General features: G+C 37.1%; 1 protein-coding gene across 28 annotated transcripts in view; it reads left to right on the top strand.

The window, feature by feature from the left end:
* EYA4 (EYA transcriptional coactivator and phosphatase 4) overlaps nucleotides 1-24,101 on the top strand; it is a 143,036-nt gene that overhangs the window by 82,084 nt on the left and 36,851 nt on the right. For 22 of the 28 annotated variants that reach the window (XM_085575195.1, XM_085575194.1, XM_085575205.1 and 19 more), the window contains 3 exons: nucleotides 12,674-12,798; nucleotides 14,008-14,091; nucleotides 18,723-18,815. In XM_085575195.1, the coding sequence (XP_085431321.1) occupies nucleotides 12,674-12,798; nucleotides 14,008-14,091; nucleotides 18,723-18,815 (302 nt within the window). The remainder of the gene's footprint in view (nucleotides 1-12,673; nucleotides 12,799-14,007; nucleotides 14,092-18,722; nucleotides 18,816-24,101) is intronic. The other 6 variants (XM_085575224.1, XM_085575204.1, XM_085575209.1 and 3 more) reach the window with 4 other exon arrangements.

Raw genomic sequence — 24,101 nt, forward strand, 5'->3', positions numbered from 1 at the left:
GTTAAAGAAGCTAACCTAGGGTTACACGTACAAATGTTTTTGTTTTATCCTGTAGTCTCTTAGAGCCTTATTCTAAAATTTTAACTGGATTTTGAGCCATAAAATAACAGTGTTTGTTCTTAGGTGTGCAGCACATGTAATCACAATGGGAAGGAGCTCTGTTTCTTTCTCCTGTGGTCTATTTTTTGCTCTGTCATATCACATTACAGCAGTACACAGGAGAACTAATTCAGACTCTGTTCCAGCTTCTTTGACCTCTTGTTTACTCTAAATATATTTTACCACTGGTGAGCCTGAATAGTAAAACTATTTGATTCCACCTACTTTGCACTTCAAATATAGCTGAAAAAATTCCAAGAAGAATGTAGACAATAAAAAGGAAATGGCCATTGAGATCCAAGTTGCCTGTTCTGACATTGGTTTGCTTTTTACATGAATCACATTTTTTCTCAAATATTTTTAAGTGTAATTTCTTGGCTAGATGTTTCACATTTTAAATGTTGTCAGTCCATCTCATGTATTCAGTAAGCATTTAACTAACGCCATGCAGTTATTATGCTGTGCTCATATTTAACATACCAGAATTCACCTCTTTACCATCTTACTAGACCCTGATCAGTCATTAGAGAAAAAAAAAGTAGGAAATAAAAATAGAATTGTCATGGTTTATGCCCAATTAGCAATGAAGCACCATGCAACTTCATCCTCCAGTCACCCACCCCAGTGGAATGGGGAGAATCAAAAGTAAAACTTGTAGCTTGAGATAAAACTGTGCAATAATTGAAACAAAGTAAAATACATAATCATAGTAAATAATAATAATAATAATAATAATAATAAATAATAATAGTAATAATAAAGTATAAACAAGTTAAGCACAGTAGAGTTCCTGTTTGCTGACTAATGCCAGACCCTGTCCCAGAACCCAGATAATCCCCACTTCTGGGTAACTCCTTCAGTTCATAAGCTGGGCATGATGTTCCATGGTGTGGAATATCCCTTTGGTCCATTCAGGTCATCTGTCCCAACTATGCTCCCTCCCAGCCTTTTTTGCATACCTCCTCACTGGCAGAGCATGAGACACAAAAGAAAAAGGTCCCTGACTTAGGATAAACACAACTTACCAAAACCAAAACATTCTCATGCTGAATCCAAAACAATGCAGCAACAGCTACTGAGAAGAAATTAACTCTCCCACAGCTAAGGACAAGAATGAACAAAAAAAAAAAAAAAAAAAGAAAAAAATCCAGATAAAAAGAGACCGCATGCAAACAAGGTGATTGAGATCACATGTAAATAAAGTAATTGCAAGTTTGCTTTATTTTTTCCTACCATGTCCATCTTCCACAGATTACACAAATGCATGTGTAAGCGTGCTGTAATATTTTAGGCTTTGCCTCCCCTCCTTATGTTAAGACAGCCTTATCAGAAAGCAATTCTGTACCTCAGCTCCCTCCACACTCAGCTTAGTCTGAGCACCAGTGTTGTTCTCCTGTGGGAACAGAAGCCAGAGGATCCAGATGACAAGGAGGGAAAGAGGCTCCTCCATAAGCAGCATCTGGCTCTTTGGCAGATTTGTCAAGCACTTCTGCTAATGGGTTTGGATTTGCCCAGGGGTCTTTTATGTGGTTACATTGCAGATGGTCTGTCTGTTCTATCTTCTCCTTTTGAGCACTTTTATTACAAAAAACCCCAAACTGATAAGGTTCTTTATAGGTCTCACAAGATGCCTGTGCAGGCTCTTTCTGTTAGTCATTGCAAAGCTTTCCATATATCCAAATGTGTGTCTTGAGTTTTATTGGCAATTCTGGACTTAGTTCTCCATTTTAGTTGCCAAGTGATACAATTTACTGTGATCTGAGTTTGTATTATTGTCAAATTTCTTTGGGAATTTCTTAATATCATTTGTAGAGCAGAAGTAACTTTACCTCCCCTTAAAGCATGAAATATACTTGCCTTCCACTAGCCATCCACCTTTGAAAACATGAGTTTAAATCTGGTTTTGGTTAAACGTGAAAATTACCATGATGGTCTCAATCTAATTCATAGGGGATTTGTGTCTGCCATTTAAGAGAGACTCAGGACTGAAGCAACAAGTCTGTGGGAAGGTATGTTTGGCAGAGCTATGGAGAAATGCACATGCAGTGCCCAAATAAATAAAGTAATTCCATGGATCGACTTTTTAACAGAATTATTTATTGTGTGGCGCGAGTGCAGAAGAGGGCAGAGAGGGAGGACATCCTGTTTGGTGGATTCCGTTTAAATTCTGTTTCAATTTACAACTAAATCTCTGTCACTTTAATTTTTAAGGGTTTTGAGATTTTATTTGCTTTTCAGTGTGGAAGTAATTGGCAGGTGACTAGACATAAGATCATGTTTTATTCCTATGTTATTTCAGGCTTATGTCTTATTTTCCTTCTAATTATGTAGATTAAATTAAATAGAAAATAAACCCCTGTGCTCTCAAAGATGAAGTGCTTTTCATGAGTTTCTCAAAATAGTACCAGAGAAGCACTTTCATCCCTCTTAGCATTTCATTATTATACCATGTTTCCCAATAGCAATATTTTAACATTTGCTGAGAAACAAGAATAAATGTATTATAAAAAGCAGTCATATTATTATGAACATCTCGCATCCTGCCCTGTCTCACAAGCCAGGTTCCTGGGGAACCAGTGGGGAGCTGGTTCTAAATGCAGTAAAGTTGCAATCTTGCATCTGCAATATGGATGTGGGTGGACATAAAAACCAACAGCACTGCAGGGCTTGTTTCCTGCTACCTTGTTTTTCCCTCAGTACTTGGGCAGAAGTGGACATTTAATGATTTTAAAACACTAAGCATTGTATCAGAAGTCTTGGTGAGATCCAGCCATTTGGTGTAAGCTGTGTTTTGAGCAGAGGGAGCTCTAAAGGGGGGTAACCAGCAGAGAGGCTGGTTCCCAGGGCTGCTCTGTGTGTGCTGGGGCAGTGAGGGCTGGAGTGGGGGTTCTGCTGGTGCCCTGCTCCTGTGGCTCTGGCCAGGCTGGCAGGTATGCCCTGGCCTGGGGGCTGGGTTATCAGCATGCAGGCTGAGCTGGAAATGAAGGTGTTACAGATTTGCAGCTGCTACCTGCCCCTTCTTGTGGCCCAAGGGGATAATTCAGGGGAGGGGAACTGTGCCCGAGTTCTCAGTGACACGTATTTATTAACTCTTGGAAAAATCACCTGCTTCACCCCAAATGAAAAAGGTGTGTATGCTTTAAGCTTCAAATTAAAAAAAATAACTCAGGGAAATCAAACAGCAAAGCAAAATGAAGTGTAGTCATTTTATATCATTTGTAAAGAACAGCCAGCATCAGTGCATTTATCAGAGCATCATTCTCTCTCTTGCTTAGGATAATGGAACTAGTTTTGAGTGTAATTACTTATGCAAAATTCTTTAGGTTCTTCCAGGCAGTAAGGTCATTCTGGGCAAAATGACAAGGGATGTGTTCAGCACACCTAGTGTACCTTGCCATCCACAATGGCTTTGTCCAGCTGCAGCTTACGGTGATCAGATGCTGAAGCAGTTAAGGCATCAGTCAGTCAGCAAGTTGCAGATATTTATTATATATTCTAAACCAAACTCATTGTTGGGACTGTGGTTAGAGAACAGAAATAATTGCTTTTGACACAAACTGTTTTGGAGCCAAACATAATGTGCTCCACATGAGGTAAACTAAAGAATATTTGTCTTGGGAGCCAAGATTCAGATCAGGTTTAACTTATAAGGGGAACTTCACTGTTAAAAGTGAGATGTGTTAATGTTTCCCACGTTAAGACTGCTTGCCAGTAATTCTCTGTATATTGTATTTACCAAGAAAGTTTCAGAATGTTTGCATTAAAATATGAATAGAGCATGAAAACTACAAGTTTTTTGGCAACTCCTGTATTCTGCCTAGTCTGTCATCATAACTCATCTTTTCTGGAAGCTGAAGAAGTTCTTGCAAGGCCCCTGTACTGGTGGCTAGAGAAATTACACTGAAATGAGGTATGGTCACTCTTCATACAGCACACCTGAAAGAGCTTCTTTTGCTTTGGACATTTCCTAGTGAAGAAGAACCATGTTGCAATAACTAGCTTGAAATGTAACACATCTCAATTTAGGGTGAGTCAGACACAACCCACCCGTTGCTTTTTGTAATGAAAATATGAGTTCATAATTACATCATGCTGTCCAGGTTCCACTGAAACCAACAGCAAAATTCCCAGCCCTTCATCCCTGATTTCCCAGTTTTATATTTGCTTAAATATTGTTTGACATTAATACAGTTGACATAATTATATTTAAATTCATAATATTATCGCTGCAGTAAGCAGTGTCATTTGGAAGGCTGTGTTTTACAAAGGATAGATTAGCAACAGGCAGAACTGATCATCTCCACATTCCTCTGTATATATGAGAAACAGTCTTTGTTGCTCAAATCAGACTCGAAAGAAGGACTTTGTGAGACCCTTCAGTCACTGGATTTGTTACCTGTTCCTTGTGTACAGCCAGGTCACCTGTCAGAGATATAGAAAGGACTCTCAAATTTCCAGCAGGTTTTTCAGATGTGACTCGGAGCAGTTGTTCTGCAGAAGTAGTGGCAAAGGGGGGGAGGCCACAGGTTTGCTGTTTGCATTCCAGCCATCTCCACAGAAGTATTTGTTATTTGTTTATGACACAGAACATCATGTTGTCAGAACCACAGAATTTGCAAGTGCCTGTCACATCTGGAAGTAATCAGAAGCTGTTGGGTGAACAACTCTTTGAAAATGTGGCCCTGGGATTCAAAGACTTGCATTTAGATCTTATGTATCTGTAAACTGGTAGTTTGTATTTCGTGTGAACTGGATACTTGACAGCTCCCCACGGAACTGTGCTGTCATTATCACTTTTGATTTACTTAAATACTCACATAAGGACTTCAAAACCTCCTTTAGGGTTTTGTTTTGTTTTGGTTTGGTTTTTTTTTGGGTAGGTTTTTTTTGTTTGGTTGCTTTTTTGGTTTTTGTTAAGTAGCAGGTGCCTGCATATCTTTACGTGTTTTCTGTTCACATGCCCAGGCTTGGGATGGACTGATCTCTACATGGAGTAAAAGAATTGACCACCCAGCCCCTCATTCTGCTATTCCTTCACTGGTCCTTGACATTTACGAGTTTAGATGTTCTTTCTCTGGCTTCTGGAGTGATTTTCTCCATCCAGCTGCCTTTTTCCTTGAGAAGATGCAAATTATCAGATCTGTCTGTTGCCTGTTTTGAAGATATTTCCTCCAGTGATTGGAACATAAACTCTAAGCCAAAATTGCATCCCATCAAAACTGTGACTGTCACTTTAGGATAGCCCAGAAAAGATATCTGAAAGGCTGGAATCCAGCTGGCGAGAAGGATAGCTTTGCCTTTTGTGTGTGCATTAGTCTATTGTATCAGAATGGAACAGTTTCCCATATAAAACTATCATTTGCTTTCATCAACTCAAACCAATTTTAAACTTCAGAGTGGAGAGATGATGTGGAAGAATAGAATATGGAAAAAGAATGCCTTCCATTACTTACCTTTTCAGTGTCAGCCTGCCTTGTTCCCTGTTCTGAATCTGTGTTTTGTAATTGAATAAATCCTGAGCATAGAGAGGGTGAGCTAGAAGTTTATGCTGAGGCAAATAACTTAGTATGTTCCACTTCCCCTTATTTGTTTTGATTCTTATTTATTTATTTTAATTATTGTTGGCTTTGGATAAGTTGGCTACATGTCCAACAGGAGAATCCAGAAATGGCTCCCAGGTGTTCTATGTTTTATCCAAAAGTGTGGAAATCCAAACTAATTTTAGCTAGTCTTTTAATAATGACAGGGAAATAACATTCATTCCCAATAAAAGTCAGAAAGCAGTGAAAAATTATTGTAATGTGGATTTGTGGCCGACTGAACTGCAGTAGAATAGACAGTTTTCTGTGGTTTTCTGGAAACCACATTAAATGACATTAAACTGAAATAAAATGTCTCAGTCAATCAGAAATAAGGGGAGCCATGCAGTTACTGACTTCTAAGAAAATAATAGTTTTCAGCAATTATGTGGCACAACAGTCCAAGCCGTCCAGATTCATTGGTGTGTTTAATAATCATAAGAGCAAAGCTAAACTTCTCACTTTGAGACACAAGAAGAAAATACCAGAAAATATTTTTTCTGACAAAAATAAACTTGAATTTTTAAGCAATTATCTTTCAAAGTTCTTAGTCATATCTTCTCAGTAGAGTCACAAAGAACAAATACATATATCCTTTCCAGTAAAAAAAATAATATCAGCTTATTACTAAAGCAATAGCCATATACTAGATTAATAAAATCTTCAACCTTTGATAGTTGTTCCTGCAGTGAGAAAAAAGAGAATCATAGATTTAATAAAGACAAAAACTATCTGACACCTAATTGTTAGGAAGTGCAGAGAATCTCAAGATGGCACAGGGTCAAAAAAGGGAGGGTGATAACAAAAGCTTAACTGGGGAAATGGGAAGTGGGGGTGGGGAAGATGCTGCAGTGCTGTTAAAAGAAATGTCTTTTTCTCTAGCTGTGAATGGTGTATGGAGGCAAGCTACAATGCCGGCCTTTGTCATCAAACCTGCTCGCCCACTTTCTCAGCTGAGCCCTCTGCATCAAGTACATCCCAGGCACTGACACTGCCTGCCTGTCAGACAGCTCCTGTAAAGTAATACTGTCTGCATGAGAGGTTTTTCTCCTGGTATCAGGCTTGAATAGCCAGGTGAAGAACAACAGGCAGGAAAGCAAAACTGAGATACAATCACAATTTGTGCCCTTTCATGCCCCAAAGAATTACCTAAGCAGTACCTAAGCTTTGCACTTGTTTTCTGTATTGCTAAAAAAAAAAAAAAAAAGTTATAAAATAAAACTCTGAGGAGCATTTACTAGTTTTTTCAATATAAAATTACACAATTTTACTGCTTCTTAGCATTGTATTGCTTTACAAGTTAAGAAAGGAGGCCTCAAGGAGAGAGGGAAGGAGGTCTTGCTAGTGTCCAGTACTATTATTTGTTTTTAAATCCGGCAAGCTTCCAGAACTTGTGTGTTGGAGGAGCAGCTTTTGCGATATTGTGCCTAGAATAGCAAAAGTTCTGCTATTTTGGCCGTCTACTAAGCTTAGGAAGATCTATAGGTGGGCTTGATGAGCCAGGGAAAACAAGAGGGGTAGTTGTCTCAGTGGAACAAATTTATTTCATTAGTTGTGCTCTTCCTTCCTTACCTTTTACAGTAACAAAAAAATGACAAAGGCTGCCATAAATAGTGTAAAAGCACCTGGAAAAGAAAATATTAACTTGTATTTTGGGATTGATAAAATTATTGGAAATGTTACTCATTTGAGGAGGTTTTTTTGGTTGTGTGTTTTGTTGTACTATTGGTGGAGATCTTCCATGGAAAGGTGTTGGGAAATTTTTTGTTGCGTATACATTTAAACAAGTGGTTTTGTGTATATTGAGTAGCAAAGAATTATTGTAAGATTGGATGTATCTACGTGTTAGTGTACATGAATTTGTATACAACAGTATATTCCCTGGAAACTGTCCATCATCCAGAATCTCTCTCTCTTCACCCTCTTTCTTATTGCCCATTGTGGCCTTTGAAGGGTTGTTGTAACTTCTTTTTAATAGCATTTTTACAGTTATTGTAGGTGCAAGCAAACATGAAAAATATCTGGTCTATGAATGTAACTTAAAAAACCAAACAAATTCAAAAACAAAACTCCAAAACACTAGAAAAAAAAAGGCTTTGTAATTGTAGTGTTACCTAAATTACTGATTGTTTTAAACTTTATTGCAGATTTTATGTAATTGGACAAATAACATCTGTGTATGTGCATCCATTTTGATTGTTTTTGTCAGAATGAAGGATTGTAGAGCTAGTTCAGACTGTATATGAAAGAGAGGTGAGCTCACTTGTCCTGTTCAGAACATAGCTAAAAAATTTGCCTAAAAAAATCTATGTGTGAAATGGAAAAAAAAAAAAAATCCACTTGTCTTCAAAACAGTGTAGTTGATCTGAGAGTTGAGCTGATACCAGTAGGAAACAGATTTAGCCAAGTTGGAGCAGTTCTGTTATCCAACCTTCCTACTGCACTAAAAGTTAATTTGAAATAAAGGGAAAGTTTGCTTAATTTTAGAACCTCCAGGGTAGCTGATAACTTAAATGGACAAGACTCCATGTTTCTGTGAGAAAGTATGGAGTGTTTTAGAATTGGTGTTACAACAGGAGGGATACTAGAAAAACAGGAGTGAAACTAACCTAACAATAATAGTAATAATAATAATAATATGCATATTTGCCTCAGTGAAGTTTCATGAGATTCTGCTAAAGAAATGCATGTGGCAAATTTCCTATCAAAGAATTTTAAATACTTTAAAAAAATTGTATGATTATTTACAAACTAAATTAAATTATTCAATGTTAAATAGCCTCCATCTATTTCTTCTTTCAGTTCTCCTGTAATTTGGATTTGCTTCAAAATCTGCACAAAGGAAATGGTATTTGTAAAACGTTCTGGTTAGGCTGGAATTTGAAGTACTTTGTTTTCATGTTAGAATATTTATTCTTTTATAAACCTTTGATAAATTATTTCATACTTTTGATCTTGTTGGTAAAAAAGTTTGAACTGGCTTATGAAGCAAAAAGTTTACATTTTTAAACATCATCTCTTTCAGGAAAATTAAGTAAATATGTTCTACTTGTAGAATTAATAAATAATCAATGGAGTTACAAGCTGTGGAAGGAGCTCAGCTCTTAGTCCATCTTAATAATAGTTAAACAGGAAATGCAGATGTATAACATAGTTATAGCAACCCAGATTTTATGAAAATAAATTTTAGTCTGCTGAAGAAAAGCAGTGCACAAATGAATATGTGATTGTTATGAAGGGAGGGAAAAAAGAGGCATTTTAAAGACAACTGTAGAAGCAAGGTTTGGGCTTTTTGACTTTAAAACAACACAAGTGAAAGCTATACAGAATCAAAGAGCTGCAGTTGTCAGATGGGGCAATCATAATTAGTCCTACTTACAGCTTCTGGTGCAAGGCTGGGTTATGATGCTGGGCTGTGCACTCTGGTGGTCTGGGGTGGGGCACAAGTTCTATTCATCCACACTTGCAAAGATGGGACAGAAGAGGGTGGAATTTGTCTCTTTAGAGGCTGTTCCTTAATTCACTTCTGAGCATAGGCTAAACCTTGAAGAGATGTAACTTCAAGCTGGGGAACAGAACATGCTGTAATGGGGAAGGTCCAGAATCCCAACACAGATATATTTTTTAATTCAAACCTTCTTCAGTTGGGTAGGGCTGTCTACAGGTTGGAGTTAAAGCCCACTGAGATCTGGGAGACTGTTCTGTGAAGGGGGATGTTTTAGAGACTTTTCCAATAAGCCTCTGAAATGATGCACTAAGCATGTGCAAATACCAACTTTCAAAGACTTTAAGCACAGCCAAAGTAGAATATAAGACAAATATGTCTTGGCAGGTTTCAGGTTTTTGCTCAGAAGCTGGGAATTATGCAAACCTTCTTCAAACAGTCAAGAGATAATTCAAGTTTATTCTTATCCAATCCATTTATTGACAAAATGTATATTTTTATACAATGTAGAATTTTACTTAATTATTCTAAAAAGCAGTTTGAGACATTGCAGGAGGGGGAAAACTAAAGCTCAGTTATGTGACTGGCAGAGAAACAAAATATGTAAAGTAAAATTGTACAGTGTAATTTATAAGCACCTTTAACAATAAACTTTATTCCACCTAAATTGGATTCCTCTGCATTTACTAGAAAGCAGTCTTTAATAAATAGCTGCATAAACTTAGAAGTATTAATTAATCCTTCAGAGATTTCTTTTAAACATTTTTTTTAGTGCAGGAAAGCACATACTGAACCTGAACCTGCTTCTGATTAAGTCAGTGAAAGCAGGACTCTGATAAACATTTAGTCTGACAAAATGAATTCAAGATGTTGAAGTTATTTTGTCCATTTTACTAAGCATTTTTCCTGAATCCTCCATTCACTCGAAGATAAGATTTTACTAAGTCTGTTACATCTTCCACAGAAATTTTTAGGCTAAATGTAAACTAAATGCATCCAAAAAAGTGAATTGAATTGTATGTGTTACACAGAAGGCAACATGTGCACTTCTGTAAATAAATCACATAGGGATATATTAAAGTAATCCCTGTACTTGTTCACACAGGATGAAGCACCCAGGATAATACAATGTATACACATGGTTTTGTGAAACTTTTATTGGTTTGGATATCCTTTTTATTCCTAATAGACTACCAGTAAGGACAAGATGTCTTTTACTCCTGCAGAAAAAATGCCTATTTGTGAAGGCACTTCTTTAAAAATACTTTTAGTTAATTAACTTGCCATGTCTGTGGATGGGATGTAATTTGTTCCAAAAAATAAATTAGGGCACTAAAAATACTTCTATAAATACAAAACTGCACAGAAGCTTTTATGCTTGTTTGGAACAAAAAGTATTCATTTTACAAAATTTGATTGCTTATATTCTTTACCAAAAAAATGATAGTGGACCTAGTTTTCTGATTTAAAAAATGATCTGATTTGATTAAGAAAATCTGATACATTTGACTGTGAAAAGTGCTTAAAATGGATACTTCTTTCAAAGACTGTGTAGGTGAACCAGTGATTTTGCTTCTAAAATGCTGCTGAAGTATTTGCATCTGTGGCAAAGATATATGCCTGGCTGAAAAGAAGTTGTTGTAACTTTTATGCAAACCATGGGAAAAAAACACGTGTGAACTTTCTAAGCTGGAACTGCCCATTAGGTATCTGTCTGCTGATCATACTTCAGCAGGAAATCATGATATTTAAAACTGCCAAGTGAACACGTGGGGAGCATTACACTGTATATGCAGTGAAACACACATTGTTTATTTTGTGTAGCATTCTTCTGCTCCCTTAAATACATACAAGATGGAAACCCAAAGACTTTTTTTAACCTTTAGCAGCTATACTTGTACAGAAACTGCTAAACAAAACCTGGCAGACTTGTAAACAACCTGAGTTCACTTCATCTAAATCTGATCACATTTCCAGTAGGCAATAAATATAATGCACTGCTGACAGGTATGTAGAAATGCATATACAATTAGATGAACAAATTTGGTTCAATGCAGTTCAAATCTCAGTTTATGCCTTTGCATTTCCTTGAATATGGCTGTAAAATTCTTACCTGCTGATGCATGGCCTGCAGCAATGCCGTTTTTTTCCTGCTCATCCAGAGCACTGCTGGGCAGGCTATCCTGCCAGTGGTTTAACCAGTGCATCTCATGGTTGACTCAGACATTTACTTGAGTAAATGGGACTCTGTTTCATGTGGCTTTGGGTAAAGCTTCTATTTGTTTTCCCAGTTGAGATATAGTATTTCCTACATTTTCTCAAATATATTCAAGACATGAAAGCTCTGAATCTCTGTCTTGGGTTAAATTAATGTAATGTGAGGGATTAAATCATCCAGGAGATCAGCAGAATTACAAGTACAAAAGCAAGATAATTTCATTTTCTGGAGGGGAAAGAATCCAGATTCAGCCAGCAAACCCATATTTGATGGAAAGGTAGGGGGGTTTCGTTTGTTTTTCCACAGAGGATGATATGTGGGACACAGAAGATAGGCAGTTGAAAAATGAACTTGTAACTAAATTCTTAAAATGTTGGGTGTTGCCCTTAACGATTTGCTATTGATTGTCCTGGTCAGAATATGAATAGCTGGGAGCTGTTGTTGTAATTAAACTATTGCCACTGTTCATCTTTTTCCTCCCCATCTCAGCCTTCTGCAATAGGGCTTTTACATCCTCTGTAAGTCAACCTGTTGGCCTTTAGAGTATACATATGGTACATCATTCTCTTGTTACATGTGGGCTGACAACTTTCCTTATCTATAGCAAAATTGTTTCTCTGGGGGAAAAAAAAAATCTGTGTAATTAATATATAAATGAAGCAAGGAGTAGGCGAGTACTGACTGCAAATTGGATTGCAGTTACCGGTCTAACAAGAAATGTTCCTTGTCTGCTCTGTCTTTGTCTGCGAAAGGCAGATGTGTTGTCACTGCTTACAGCCATCTCAGGCCCCCCACTGTAACTGCGAGGCTAGAATTCATTGCAGCCTAAATCCACTTGAAATGTTGCAACCTTCCCAGAAATTGCACAGAAGAAAACAAGTATCAAGAGATCCAAGAAGAATATACACATCTGTAGGAGTGAAGAAGTTGCCAGATGTACATGAAAATTCCGTTCATTCACTCGTATGGGCTGTTCCTGTAATTTAGTGTGAATGCAGTAACTGCTGGTGGTTGGAATACAGATAATGAGAGGCAGAAGTTCCTGTTCTGGTTTTCTTATGCACAAACTCTGTGGTGTGTTTCAGTGGCAGTTTCATAAGACTGTGTCACCTCATAATATCTAAAGGACAAATGGGAAATAGTGGCATTGCTGCTGTTATCTACTTTCCCAGGTTTGGTAAAAAGCAAAAATGTCAGAGGAACATGCACTGATTTGTTAATCTGGATGCACTGCAAACTCTCCATATTAATTAAATAAATAAATGGCATTATAGAAAAAGTAGATTATTTTGGATACTATCACATTAATACTGTCACCTTGTTTTTTAATAGGTCTATGGAAATGCAGGATCTAGCCAGTCCTCATAATCTTGTTGGAAGTAGTGATGCATCGGGTAGTTCCAAACTGGATAAATCAAATCTCAGTAGCACATCAGTCACAACAAATGGAACAGGAGGTAAGTATAAGTCACAGCTGGCACACAGAAAGTTTTGGCTAGTTTTTAGTCATAGTCATTTTTAACCATAATTTCAAGAATAGCCATATACCTGTTTATAAATCCAGCAAGAATGATGAAAAATTGTCAGTTGTACAAGTGTAAATTTCTAATTCCAACATCACTTCTTTGATTTGCACCAAATGCGATAAGAGGCAGAACTGAAATAAGGTGCAAAGATTAAATAAGGAGAATTTTTTAAATGGTTGGTTTGAACACAGTGTTAAGTGTTTGCTTATACCTGCTGGTAATTTATAAAATTAATTGTATTTATTGTGTCATGCATCCTTGATGGGTAATAATAATACCCTGAGTTACATGTATTTATGTTAAATTAAAGTTACTATCAAGAGAAGTGCATCAAAATTAGATATTAGATGTCTAAATCTAATCAAATTAGATTAATGAGATCTAATCAATTGCCTAAGTCTAATCAAAATTAGACTTAGGTAATTTCTTTTTTCTTTCTTTTCTTTTTTTTTGCTGATGAATTCCATTCCTCGGGAGGTAATGAAAGTTGGTAATAAAGAGATTGTTAGATTTTCCTCAGCAGTAACTGGTCATTACTGCTGTAGGTGATACTGTAGCACTGCCATACAACTACAACACAGATATTCCAATGCTTTCAGATAACCAATTCTACCACAGCAGTGTGCCACATTCTGAAGTGCAGTCCATGAAAGTGACACCATGGATATGAGTCAAACTAGAGTTCCTTCTTTAGAGTTTATGCATTACTGTCTATTTTAACAGTTGGCACTAAGAAAATTTTTTTGTTTGTTCTTTCTGGCCACAAGGAAAATTCACTTACATTTTATTAACTTATTCTATTTAAATAAAAGTCTGTCAATGTCAATAACAAGTGAATGTGCCTGGGGAGGTAACTGAGCTCTGCAAAGAAGGGCTGAACCTATTTTTAAACAGAATCCTTATTCCAGCATAAAGAGAAGAGAAAACTTCAAGCATGCTATTGAAGAACACTAGTAACTGGATGCCTCTGTATTATACAATGTGCATAAATAAACTAGTTAAAATAATATCCATAAAACCAATACAATTCTATTAAAAGTCTTGACTTAAAGTGCCAAAACACTGTTTTGCCTTGAAGACTATTCATTTACACTGAACAGACATTGGGAGAATGAACTGTTGTACCATTCCTGTTCTCAGGAGACAACATGACTGTGTTAAATACTGCAGACTGGTTGCTGAGTTGCAGTACTCCCTCCTCTGCAACAAGTATGAGAGACCCTGGTACAGTGCATGCGTGTGTGGTGTGTCTCCCTGACTGATGTGTGACATCTCTCTCCATTTGCTCCGGTCTTTTCTTATGCAGTTTGAATGTTTTCACCCCAAGAATTTTTTTCTACCCTTTCTCAAAGGCTTTTCCCACAGCCAGAAAACTGTTAGGAAGTTGCAACAAGCAGTTATCTTACAATGCTTTGAAAGTCGTTTGATGAGCAACGAGAATTTAACCTCCTTATAATTAGCTTAGCTGTCTACATGATCTGAGTGACTGGGATTGTCTCATGGTGTTCAGCATTGCTGAGAATTGCCAGTAGTCAGCATTGGTGGAAATAAGACTGATGGAATTTTCACAGAATGCCCATTTGCTTTTCTTTTGTTTTTAAGTAGAGCATTGCATGATTACCTGAGCACAAGTCAAGGTTTACAGTATTGTCCTTACTCCTACTAAGACTTTCATTATTAATCAAAGCTTTTGTCTAATGTGCTGCCACATGTAACTTGCCACTTTACAAAATTTTGGTCAATTTTTCCAAGATGTTGTTTTCATTTATGAGTTTCCTGACATGTATTATTAATTGTCATAAGTTGTAAGCATTAATAATAACTGTATATGTGACATCATTGCAGTACATGTGGGAATAATCATAGATGTAAACATGGATCACCATGTTTCTCTACAAGTCATGACAAAGGTGCTTAAGTTGTGAAGGTTTAAGACTAAAGTTAAGAAGATTTCAAAAACTTGTCCTTTTAAAAAAATCCCTCAGAATCACCTTCCATTTGTAAAACATATGTGCAAAGAAAATTTACTAGAAAACAAAGTTGACTTGAACACAAAAGATCGTTTGCACTAGAATAAGTTGTTCAATGTGAACGGTCCTGCTCAATTACAAGATTTTAAGTTTAAGGAAGACTGAGATAACTTGGGCTGTCACCTCTTTTAACTGTTCAGCATGTTCAGGTAAATGTGGAAGATAACAATTTAAGTACTAATTATTAGTAGTGAGGAAATACAATGTGTTACTTGTATTAAATCTGATTTTCCATAGGCAGTAGAATATTTAGAATTGTGCTTCTTACTGAGTATATTCCAAGGAAAATTCTTAAGGCTTACTAAAAGAAAGAAGAAAATCATTCCTATGACAAGCTGTGTGGTTTATTGTGTTACATGAGCTTTTAACATCAGATTTGTTTGCTGTAACTTCTGTTGCATTTGCTTGCCCTCCTTCACGCATAGTATTAGCACCTCTTCCCCCTAAAACTCTGCATTCATTTTCAGTCCTTAACATAGAGGAATGCTTTAGAGAAAATAAAAAAGTGGTCAGCAGAACAGCAGTTATTTTGATCTGCTAAGTCCTTTCATCGAGGTCTATTGTAGAAGCTGTTGCTTGTTGGGAGCTGTATTCTGAGTTAGCCTTAAAGTAATGAAGTTAGGACAAGATCCCTGGAGGTCATTTGGGCCAAGAACAGCTCAGAGCAGAGCCAACATCACTGTTAGATCATGTCGCTCAAGGCAGCATTGAATTTTCCTGCTACATCTAATTGGATTTTTCCCTTAGTGCAGCTTGTATCTGTTCCCATGTGTTGTTTCCCAGGGCACCTTTTGAGGTGAGTGTGCCTTTGTTCTTTGTCATCTTTTCACCTTCCCATTAGATAGCTGCAGGCAGCAATTAGCTCTCCCCTCATCCTCCTCTTCCTAGGGCAGAACAAGCCCAGTTTCTTGGGTCTCCTTGTACACCATGTGCCCCAGCACCTCTATCCCATCAGAAAGGAGAACACAGGCTGTCTTCACTGCTAGCTGCATTCAAATGCATTTCCAGTTAGAGGTTGCTTTTCATTTTATTTTCACTCTTTCAATACATTAAACAAACAAAGAAATTAGTTCTCTTAAACTGATGTTAGAATATTTTGGTTTTCCGTAATTAGCTTTGTGCTTTCTCCCTTCTTTGTTTAATGGCATACAGCATAAAGAAAAATAGGTAATAGTAAAAATCTCCAGCTACACAGAGGAAGGACCTTGATTAATTCCTTACTGGCATGAAATCTGGATGCAAAAAAGTAGAACTGTTTAAAGTCAAGCACATATAAAAACAATTTCTATAGGTATTTTCCAATAAAACTCAGTGCCAATATAATGTTTCTCCTCAAGTTAAGTACAGGAGAGAGTTTCTTTTGTTTTAGATCATTTGCTTGACAGGGAAAGAAAAAAGATGGTGTCTATTCATGCTGATGGCAGGGCAGTGCAGCTGGCATTAACCAGAACTAGACACAATTCTAAAGCAAACATTTCAATTCATGACTGAAGTTTTTGTTAAATATAACAGTTAAACACATACTGTCTTCTTGGATGCAATACTGAACATTTGTAGCTCACTATGGACAATAGTGAAATACCTTCTTGAGCAGAAAGAGATAAAAGTACTAAAAAGTACTTTTAAAAAGTGCTAAAAGTACCTTTAAAATTACATCTTTCTGAAATAATTATAGAAATGGGAAGGACTGATTACTCTATTGCTCTTCAGGATTTTTTTTTTTTTAAGAAAATAGCTAGCAAAATGAGGAGTGCATGACTGCTTGAAAAAATGTGGCTAAAATTCTTCCCTAATGATTCCATATTGAATTAATATCGTTCTGCTTGAAGGGAGACTATTTGGACATGTTAGTTTTATGAAAGAGAAATAATAATGAAAGGAAGTTTACATTCAAAAGACACACATTCAAAAGTTTTTAATCTCAGACAGTAGATGGACAGATACAACTGTATAACTGAAACCAGAAGGTATTACTTGGTTTGTTTGGCACTGGTGCACCAGTAATGCTGCAGGGAACTCTACCACTCACAGAGACAAATGCATCCCAATTTCTCCTGCTTGATCCAAACAGGTGTAGCTCTGACTTCAGCATAGGTCACTTGTACAGTTGTAGATGTCAGCAGCATTCCATGTGACTTCCTGAAGTAAGCTCCATTAGGCAGTGTGGCTGGAAATGGGCTGTGATTTTGTAGGAGAGGTAGCTCACACAGGGCTGGTCACAGGCAGCTTTGCTGGTAGCTGTGCAATTTCTAATGAGCAACTCACGGTGCTTACAGACACAGGGCAGAACAGCAGAATGGGTCTGTAGGTGTAGTTCTGGACATTTTTCCCATGAGAAAACGAAATCCTTTCTTTATCTCATGCACTCCCTTTTCCTCTGCAGGCTGTATGAGGGTTGGTGAGCTTGGGGGCAGCTCAGGCCGTACTTGGACTGAATCAGCCTCTGGAAGTACCTCTCTGTCTCAGCTAAACATAAAGGGAGATTAGTAGGCACCTTTTATACACTTGATTTAGGTGATTTGAATCTGTGCCACAGTTTTTAAATACATTGCCAGCTCAGAACATGAAATTCCCCCCTTTCCCTTGCTGTTGCCAGTGCAGTCAAATGTGGACGCAGTGATGTTGACAGATGAGAGCTTTGGTCAGCTTAGCTGAGGCCTCTCAGAGGCGTCAGGTAACCAGCTGGCAGAGAATGCTTTTCCTTGGCATATGTTAGGCCTGCTGGGGGGCTCTGTCAGGCTGGCTGTCACAGCAAAGGCTTCTTCACAAATCCCAGTGCCCTTGGAATTTGGATACCTGGCATGCAACTGTGGTAGTTGCTTGTGCAGGTCTTCATTGCCTCTTCACTCTGTGGCCCTGGGCACCAACCTGTGATATCCATAAGCATGTGATGAATGTCCATGCCCAACTCTAACTGACCTTTGTGAAGAAATTGTGTTAATATTTTGAGGTTTCCCTATTTGCCAGTCAGACAGCTAATAGGACCTGCAGCGTATAATCTATTGCTGTTTCTTACCACATCAACTGGATGGTTGGGTGGTTCCCAAATTCTATTACAAAAGTCCATGCCAAATGTTCTGTCCAAGTAACATGCTTAATTACAAAAATCTGTATTGCCTCTGTGGTGCTTTTTGTGCTTTCAGTTACAGCTTGGTTGGTAAGACTGCATGATGATCCCTAAGGAATATATTTGAGTTCAGACTAGACCAAACTGTTTGTTAACCTTTGATTGATTAAGAAGCTGACTTGTCATGGCTGTCATCTGTGTCCTACTCTAGTTCCTTGGCTTTTTTTCTTTCAAACTTCTCTCTTCAGTTATGAAAAATTGCTTGTGGGTGACCTAGCTCAAAAAGACTTCCACAGACTCTGTAAAAGTGGAAAGAGAAAGGCAACATGCTGGCACTGTGAAAATAATTTGCTTCTGTATTAGTATGAAACCATAATTGTTCGTTATATATATAATTGTTTTAGTTGTCAGGCAAAACTATTTTTGTTATGTGTTACATCCCTTGACAGCTCATGTTTCCTTCCTCTATGCTACTCTTAGGGTATTGTTAGAATCAATTAGATTTATGTTGAAATCTCCCCAGAAGACATTCTACTTGCTAAAACCAGTAGCTGGATGAATGCACAGATACAGAACTGTGTAGATAAATGGGCATTCCTGTCAGATTCCTGTAGATTGTCTCACTATGGTGATAGAACCAAAGTTGAAGCTGTTGCACGTGTGCTTTTTTGAGCTGGACTACCACTAGTGAGACTGGCATGAGGACTCCGATACAAATCTAGAAGTAAAATCTCATGTCTACTTATTCTTCTATGTAGTGTCTCTTCTTGCAGTCAAAACAGAACCCATGAACAACAGTGAAACAGCAACAACAACTGGAGATGCAGCGCTTGACACTTTTACTGGGTCAGGTAAAGCCATAATAAAATGACATTTTGTTAGATGCACATTAATGCAGCATTTAATAACCATCACTAATGAATATCTGCATGGAAGCAATCTTCACAAAGCTAGTATAAAAAATTATAGTATTTTATACCTAATAATAATGGTAATAATAATAGTAGAAATAATAATAGCTATTTTATTTTTGTAAATGCAACTCAGCAATTTATGTGAGGTGTCATCTTAAAGAATGCCTAATAGTGATGCCTAAGACAACTGCTATTTACAAAAGTCTCAAAATAATACTGTTATTATGGTAGATCTTTTATTATTACTGGAGATCTGTTTTCTCAGTGTGTCTTGTATGATATTAGGAAAAAAAAGGGATTTGTTTGTAACCGCCACGCTAATTTGAACAGTTTCAGATCTTAAGGTTTATACCTCAGTGCTAATCCTTTTACTCCTATTAGCAGTGTGCTAGTTTAAACACTGATCAGATTGCTGTGTTAGTCTCTTTCCACTGGGATGAGCAACTTTTTTTCCAAGAAAATGGCTTTACTTTAAATAATCATAGGCTTCAATTACTTCTCAAAAAATTCAAGCAAACAGTGGTTTAAGTAGATCTCTAGAAATTATTAAAATGTGATGAACTGTGGAAAAGTATGGATAATCAGCCTTCTAATGATTAAGTTGAATCTTGCTAACAATAATATTAAAAAGGAGAAGAGGGAGAATAAATTTTGCATCTGTAAATATGGTAATGGCCTGATAGAAAGGAAACACCAAAGCCATGAATCACCACTCCACACTGATGCTACTGTATATTTTGGAAATCACAATGTTTCTGTGTAATTAATTATTTTTTAATCAGATTTTAATCAGGAATTGTCTTGTACCCATCAGTTAAACCCAAAAGTTAATTATTCAGAAAAGTATTTATAACTTATTTAGTGCCTGAAGAAAATGTATTTTGTGAGTTTTAAAGTGTTTACTATTTCTGATTAGAAAAATGCCCTCATTTTAATTTTCATTGTCCTCATTATAATTATACTGAGAGCAACCTCAGCTTAAAGGCTAAAAAGTTACATAAAAATTAAATAGTCTGGGCTAAAATTTAGCTTTTCTTTTTCACTCTGTTTTCACTCAATGTTAAAATTTTATTAGTAATGATGACAAATCATAAAATATCCAACTCTATATATTATTTTTTCACTGTTGGTGAAGTTTTATCAGCTTCTGCCATATATTTAAGGCAGCTGAGTTTTATTCTATGGATAAGGCAATATTGGAGTGCCAAGAATTGAAGCATTCAGCTCAGGTTTAGATAACTAAGTAACAGCTTGATTTCCCCAGGTGCCACACAACCATCAGCTTCCACTGACTTCAAAAGTCTTGAGTTCTCCTCTCTTTGGATGTTTGGAAAGTTGGTGCCTCAAAAAAAAAAAAAAAAAGTTTAAAAAAAGAGCAGGAATTTGAGCCTTGCATAATCCTTTTTTGCCTGTTAGCCACCTGCGTACTCAAAAGAAATACGAACCTGATTCTCAGTTTAGTGCACAAACTCAAGCATTAAATGAGTACAGTCATTCTCAGTGGGAAATCAATAGTCTGCCTGTCTGGGTGACGTGCAGTCTTCATCATCAGAGTGAGACGCAGAGCTGCCCTGATAATGCACTCAGCCTTTCATAAAGATTGAATATGTTACTTTTCATTTGCCTTTTACTTGTACTCCAAAATCAGACATTTTTTTTTCCTCTAATCTTATGAGAGAAGTGCTAAAAAGTGGTAAAAACTCAGCAAAACCAGGATTTTTCTGAGTTTTTAGCCTAACTGGTTAGTTTGGAAGTTTAATGGGTTGCCAAAACCAGTAACTGCTGACTAGTAGACAGATGTTGTTTCAAATGAGCCACCTGTGACTAAAAAAATGCATAGCAAAACCCAACACTGAACAGTTTGTTTTTTCCTGAAAATGAGGGACATACATGTGTTACTCCCAACTACGGCAAAGTCATGATGCCAGCACTTCTCTGTATTTTATGAAATGAGACATGGGTGAAAAAAGAACTCCTGGTGGTGAGATGCATTTGAGAGTCTGACAGAAATCCTCTCCTTCAAACACTCTACCCATCAAAATTGATTTCTCTGCTCCAAAGGCAGTCAAAACACATGACCTGTCCTGGAACTGAGCAGAAGGCTCAACAAGCCATATGGGGTGTCAAGCAGTCATCTGTGTCCCTAATGACCAGCTCTAAGTGATGGCCAAACAGATTGTGTCAGGTATAGGGCAGGAGAGACAGATTAGACTTCACAGCAAACTGATTCCTGATTCTGTGAATGGTTGATTGAAAAGATAAAGCACATAGATATCTTGAATTTGGAGTGGCAGTTCTCCTGGGATCGCCAAGGCCGTAGCCCATGTGTTGCATCTCATGCTCAGGGCCCTGGTTCCCCTGTGCTGGAGAGATGTCCTTGGGACAATCTGTGCCTCTGGGCACGGGTTAGCCAGGTGAGGAGTCACATCGTGCACCCCCTTCCTCCTCCTTCTTCTTCAAAGAGGAGCAGCTGGTAATTAGTGTCCTCAGTTTGCAGCTCTGATTCTGCAGCACACTCCTACTGGGGTGGGCATTCACAAAACTGGGAGAGGTGCACAGCCCTTAACTGAGATTTTCATGCACTGTAAATTTCATGCACAGTACAGCAGCTGCTGTACTGTAATACTGTGCATATATTGCTCACAATAGTGGATTAATTTGAGAACTGTTTTATCGTTTTAGTGGCGTGGAGAGAGCTATTTCATGTTCTCATAGATTTTACTTAGTATTTATTACACTCACGTATAGAATACAGTTTATAGACATAGAAAACAATTTCTGAAGGCTATGAAGGTGAAGTTAGGGAATGTCACTGCAGTTTAACCTACATTTGGGTCCCTTGTACATAGAGATTCTGCATAGGTCCTTTTAACCTGACCTTTTTGCACAGAATTTTCCAGATTTGTAATGAAAATATATAAAACTCCAGCCCATGTTAATATACTGATCCCAACATGTTATTAAAACAGTAAATGGTCACTTAAATCCTCCACAACCACCTTGGCCATTTGAACTAAGAGAGTAACTGGTAAGAGCTGGCTGTCCACTTGCCCTCTCTGTGAAACAGCATTAATGGGGACTGGAGAGATCAAGGGTCTTATACCTGCCCTGAAGGGCATTCCTCTGGTAATTTAATGTTGTGAAGTCTTAGGAATATTTGAGTTTTTCAGAGAATAATTTATTTTTTTTTTAACATAAGCAACACAAAAGAGCATTTATCTCTGTTCATACAATGGCTATATAAAGTACCACAAAACCCACAGGAACCTGCTTCCACCATCTTCCCCACTGCCAGCAGTCCTCAGAGAAGAGATGTTAGGAGGTATCTAAAATTTCATTATCCTTAGACTTAGCAGTTTCATATGTGAGATACAGGTGTGGTCCACAGGCTCCACACAGTCATAATGTTCTCTTATGATAGGCCTTACACCCTGTGATATTTCTCAAACGTCTCACAGTCTAAAATGTAGAGGACAAATTGCATTGACAAGCTACAGAGAAACAGTGAAAAGAATGGATTTTTTAGTCTTAGTCTTGCCTCTTTCTCTTGCTTACAACTGGTAGTATTATGAGGGAAAACTGGAGGTAAAAACAAGGAAATTTAAAACCAGACACATTCCAAAAGTATTTTATTTTCTTATCTGAATTTTAAAAATAAGGTATATGCTGAAAGAATAAAAAGGCAGGCAGGACAGGTTTTGCTGAAAAGTATTAGATTTTGATAACTCAAGTGATTTAAATGAATAGTAATTATTTTTTTTTGTAGTTTACATAAGGTGGAGTGGCATAGTAAATGTGTTTCAACCAAATTTATTAATTGATTGAGCTCTCATCCAGCAAGTGATCAGACAAAAAGCGAAGCAGTATGGCTAAAATGATCCGATAAGCCGATAATGGATCACAAAAGTTCCTTGCCCTGAGAACCACCAAGGTCACTCTGCTGCTATTGCTTGTCTTTAGAAAGGTCACAGAGCTACAACAGGGAAGATTAATTACTCATCAACCCTTAAATAACCAAGAGCATTCTTTAGGGCTCTATGAACCAGTTACGTTGATAGAACAGCAATAGGTTTGTCTGACTCTGGGAATGGCTGCCTGCACATGTAGCAGATTGCTCTAAATCACAGAAAGGCATTCTCAAAAAACCCCTCAAAAACAGTATCCACACAAAATGAAATTTAGCAGATTTCTATCACAGGCAAACCCTCAACATCTTTTCAGACAGCAACTCTTTTATGAAATCTAATGGCACATCTTTTAAAAGTTATTATACAATTCTCTAGTTTCAAGGCATTCTTAACTGCACATTTTAAGAAGTTAATTGTTTTTCTTCTATGTATTTTCCTTTTAAGTCCTACACATTCTAAATACATTTAAACTATCTTTAAAAATATGAAGTTCTGTGTGTGTTCAAAGCAATAGATCTGAGAGACATTAATTAGGGCTGGATGTAGAAATGTATCATGTTTCATAAAATAGTTAGGAACCTAAACCTATTTGTCACTTATAAAATTCTGAATGTTCATTTCTACTACCATTATGAATAACTCAGGAAGAGGGTACACTTTGAAGTACAACTATGATTGATTAGACTAAAGAAATTCCAGTGCTTCATTGTGTACTACTTTAATCTTTTGAAAAGTGAATGAACAGCAGATGGCCTAATAAAGACACTCTGTATGTTTGCCCAGTATGGATTTGCTCTGAAGGGATTGGTTCAACACTTTAGAGTACATATATTTGGAATACATCTGTCTTAGTCAAGACAGATGGCTAAAGGAAAGGGAAACTTCCAAACACTTGGAATTAATCCAGTGTGAGCACTGCTTCTGGATGAAATTTTAATGGGTTATGACTATTGTTCTGTTAGCTTTCTTGGAGAATGCAGCTGTGAATAGTATATATACACACAATTTGGATGGCTACTGAACAGGACTGTTTATGCATACTTTAAAATAAAAATGCTCTTGTTAGGAATCATATTCTAAGTGTCCTGTTTATAAAGAATGGTAGTTGCTTTCTTGTGCTCAATCCAGTATCTTCCATCACCTAAGCTAACTAAAATTACTCACAACCTTATAAAACATGCTTTTTCTATCCAGTATTAAAATTGAACTTCTTGTTAATGTGAGACTATAAAGATATGTGTATGTTACTTCAATACCATGAAATATATTAAATCACAAGATTCTTTTTAACTACTCTTTTTAATACAACTTGCAA

This window comes from Lonchura striata, chromosome 3 (assembly GCF_050655825.1).
Source record: "Lonchura striata isolate lonStrDom1 chromosome 3, ASM5065582v1, whole genome shotgun sequence".
NCBI classification, from domain to species: Eukaryota; Metazoa; Chordata; class Aves; order Passeriformes; family Estrildidae; genus Lonchura; species Lonchura striata.